General features: G+C 58.5%; 1 protein-coding gene across 2 annotated transcripts in view; it reads left to right on the top strand.

Moving 5' to 3' along the window:
• The window catches only part of Btbd2 (BTB domain containing 2), a 15,939-nt gene extending 13,432 nt beyond the window's left edge, over positions 1–2,507 (top strand). For both annotated transcript variants that reach the window (XM_023717020.1, XM_023717021.1), the window contains exons 6-9: positions 593–785; positions 927–1,014; positions 1,212–1,358; positions 1,446–2,507. In XM_023717020.1, the coding sequence (XP_023572788.1) occupies positions 593–785; positions 927–1,014; positions 1,212–1,358; positions 1,446–1,607 (590 nt within the window). In that variant the 3' untranslated portion in view covers positions 1,608–2,507. The remainder of the gene's footprint in view (positions 1–592; positions 786–926; positions 1,015–1,211; positions 1,359–1,445) is intronic.

Raw genomic sequence — 2,507 nt, 5'->3', positions numbered from 1 at the left:
GGTGCTGGGGGATTGAACCGCGGTCCCTGATGCTTTTGCTAAGCTTGTTCTAAGTAGGTGCTTTAGACCACTGAGCCATCTCTCCAGCCCCCCAGGTGCTTTTTTAAAAAAATTTTTATTATTAATTTTTTTGGCGGAACTGGGGATTGAACTCATGCCCTTGTACTTGCCAGGTAAGTGCTTATTCTACTGAGTCATCTCCCTGGCCCCCTTTTTTATTTTTTTGAGACAGGGTCTTGCTCAATAGTCCAGGCTGCCCTTGAACTCACTTTGTAGCCCAGGCTGACTTTGAACTCTTGGTGATCTTCCTGCCTCTACTAAGGCAACAGGTGTGTAGTACTACACTAGGCCTTTGGAGTGGGTGCTTTGACCTGGAGCTACAAGAGCCAGGTAACAGGGTGTGCTCTTGACATTTCACTTGTTAGCACGTGAGTCTGTTGCCCTTGGCTGCTGAGACCTTGTGCCAAAAGCCAGGGCAGAACCTCTATGTAGCCCCATAGCAGAGAACCCAGGACGAAGCACCTGGATCTCAGGTCTGAGGGGCCAAGTCACAGGGGGACTGTCCTGCTGCGCCCTCCCATCCCTGCTGCAGGTCCTGCACAGTCCGGCATCCTGGTGGACCGGGAGGTGGTCAGCCTCTTCCTGCACTTCACTGTCAACCCCAAGCCACGTGTGGAGTTCATCGACCGCCCGCGCTGCTGCCTTCGTGGCAAGGAGTGCAGTATCAACCGCTTCCAGCAGGTGGAGAGCCGCTGGGGCTACAGTGGGACCAGTGACCGTATCAGGTGAGCCTGCCTGGCCAGTTCCCTGGGGACAACTCGTTCTCAACACCCCAGGTCCCTTTTGGCCTTTTCTGTTTGTCTGATGTCCGGCTCTTCACTCAGGGCCACCCCTGATGTTGATGTGGCTGTGGCCTTCTTCCGCAGGTTCTCAGTCAACAAGCGCATCTTCGTGGTGGGCTTTGGGCTCTACGGATCCATCCATGGACCCACGGACTACCAAGTGAACATCCAGGCGAGTACTGCACTGCGGCTCTGTCCTGGTCAGTCCGAGCCGCCGCCCCTTCCTCCCTGGGTCTAGGCCATGCCCACACCAGCCTGCTTTTCCTCACTGGGTCACACCCATGCCCCAGGCAGCAGCCTCCTGCCAGGCCCTGCGGGTCCCCTCCTTTGGCAGAATCTTTGTAAGTACCGTGCTCTCTCCATCTCCAGATCATCCACACTGACAGCAACACAGTCCTGGGCCAGAATGACACGGGATTCAGCTGCGATGGCTCGGCTAGCACCTTCCGGGTCATGTTCAAGGAGCCAGTGGAGGTGCTGCCCAACGTGAACTACACGGCCTGCGCCACGCTCAAGGTGTGTGTTGGCAGCACAGACCCCTCCCCTACCTGGATTGTCCAGGGCTGGGACTGGGGCTGCATCCAACCTTACTATCTCCCACAGGGCCCAGACTCCCACTATGGCACCAAAGGTCTACGCAAGGTGACACACGAGTCACCCACAACAGGGGCCAAGACCTGTTTCACATTCTGCTATGCTGCAGGGAACAACAATGGCACGTCAGTGGAGGACGGGCAGATCCCAGAGGTCATCTTCTACACCTAGGCCAAGTGCCCCAAGGGCATCCTCCACGCGTCTACTCCCTGCCACCTTTCTGAGCATCCAGAAAGGGTGCCCTGTGTCCATGGTGACAGCGTGGCTGGCGTCCAGAGCCCCGGGTGGCCATGAGACAATCCCTCAAACACCATGGGCTGGGCAGGGCAAAGGTAGTACCTCCACCAGGAGGCCTATCCTGGGCCAAGGGTGGCAGGCCCATGGGGGTGGCTGTCCCACTGTCCCTGCAGCTCAGGGCTGGCAGCCACTCACCCAGGCGGATTGAGCGGTGCCGTCTCCCGTCTGTCGAGTGCACATGCAATGCCTCAGGCCCCTTTCTGAGCTCAGAAGCCCGGGTAAGGGGTCCCACGGGTGCTGATTGGGGTCTTTCGTTCTTGTCTGCTCACTGGGGGCGCTGGGGCTTGGTCAGCCATGTATTTGGGGCCACCCCGACCTGCAGTGTGTCCCCCCCCCCGTGACACTGGAGATAGGACCGTGGGACTCTGGTGGGGCTTGAGCCACAGTGATGTCCGCAAGGGCAGCCCGTCCAGGTAACAGGTAACAGTTTGCTGCTTCTGTCCTGGCCCTCCTTGTGGGCCAGCGAGGCCGTCACTGTCTTCTCTAGACAGTTGCCTCGTGCAGCCCCTGCAGCTAAGCAGGGTCCTAACCCCGTGTGCCTGGAGGGAGAAAACTGGAGGCTGCCCCCCAAGATGGGGCAGGACCCCAGCTGGCCTGGTGCAAGTTCCAGAGGCGCTGCCCGCCCCCTGTACATACTGTAGCCCCAGCTCGACACCCCAAGCACCCATGTGTCTGCCCCAGTGACTCCCCTGGAACCTGCGTCCTCCCTGAAGCCATGAAAGGTGTGGCCTCACACCGCATCATTTTTTAAATAAAGGAAAGAAATGCACTGGC

The sequence above is a fragment of the Octodon degus genome, unplaced genomic scaffold, assembly GCF_000260255.1.
Source record: "Octodon degus isolate 3935 unplaced genomic scaffold, OctDeg1.0 scaffold00050, whole genome shotgun sequence".
Classification (NCBI taxonomy): domain Eukaryota; kingdom Metazoa; phylum Chordata; class Mammalia; order Rodentia; family Octodontidae; genus Octodon; species Octodon degus.
Note: the sequence above shows the minus strand (reverse complement) of the source record. Positions and strands in the feature narration are given on the sequence as shown.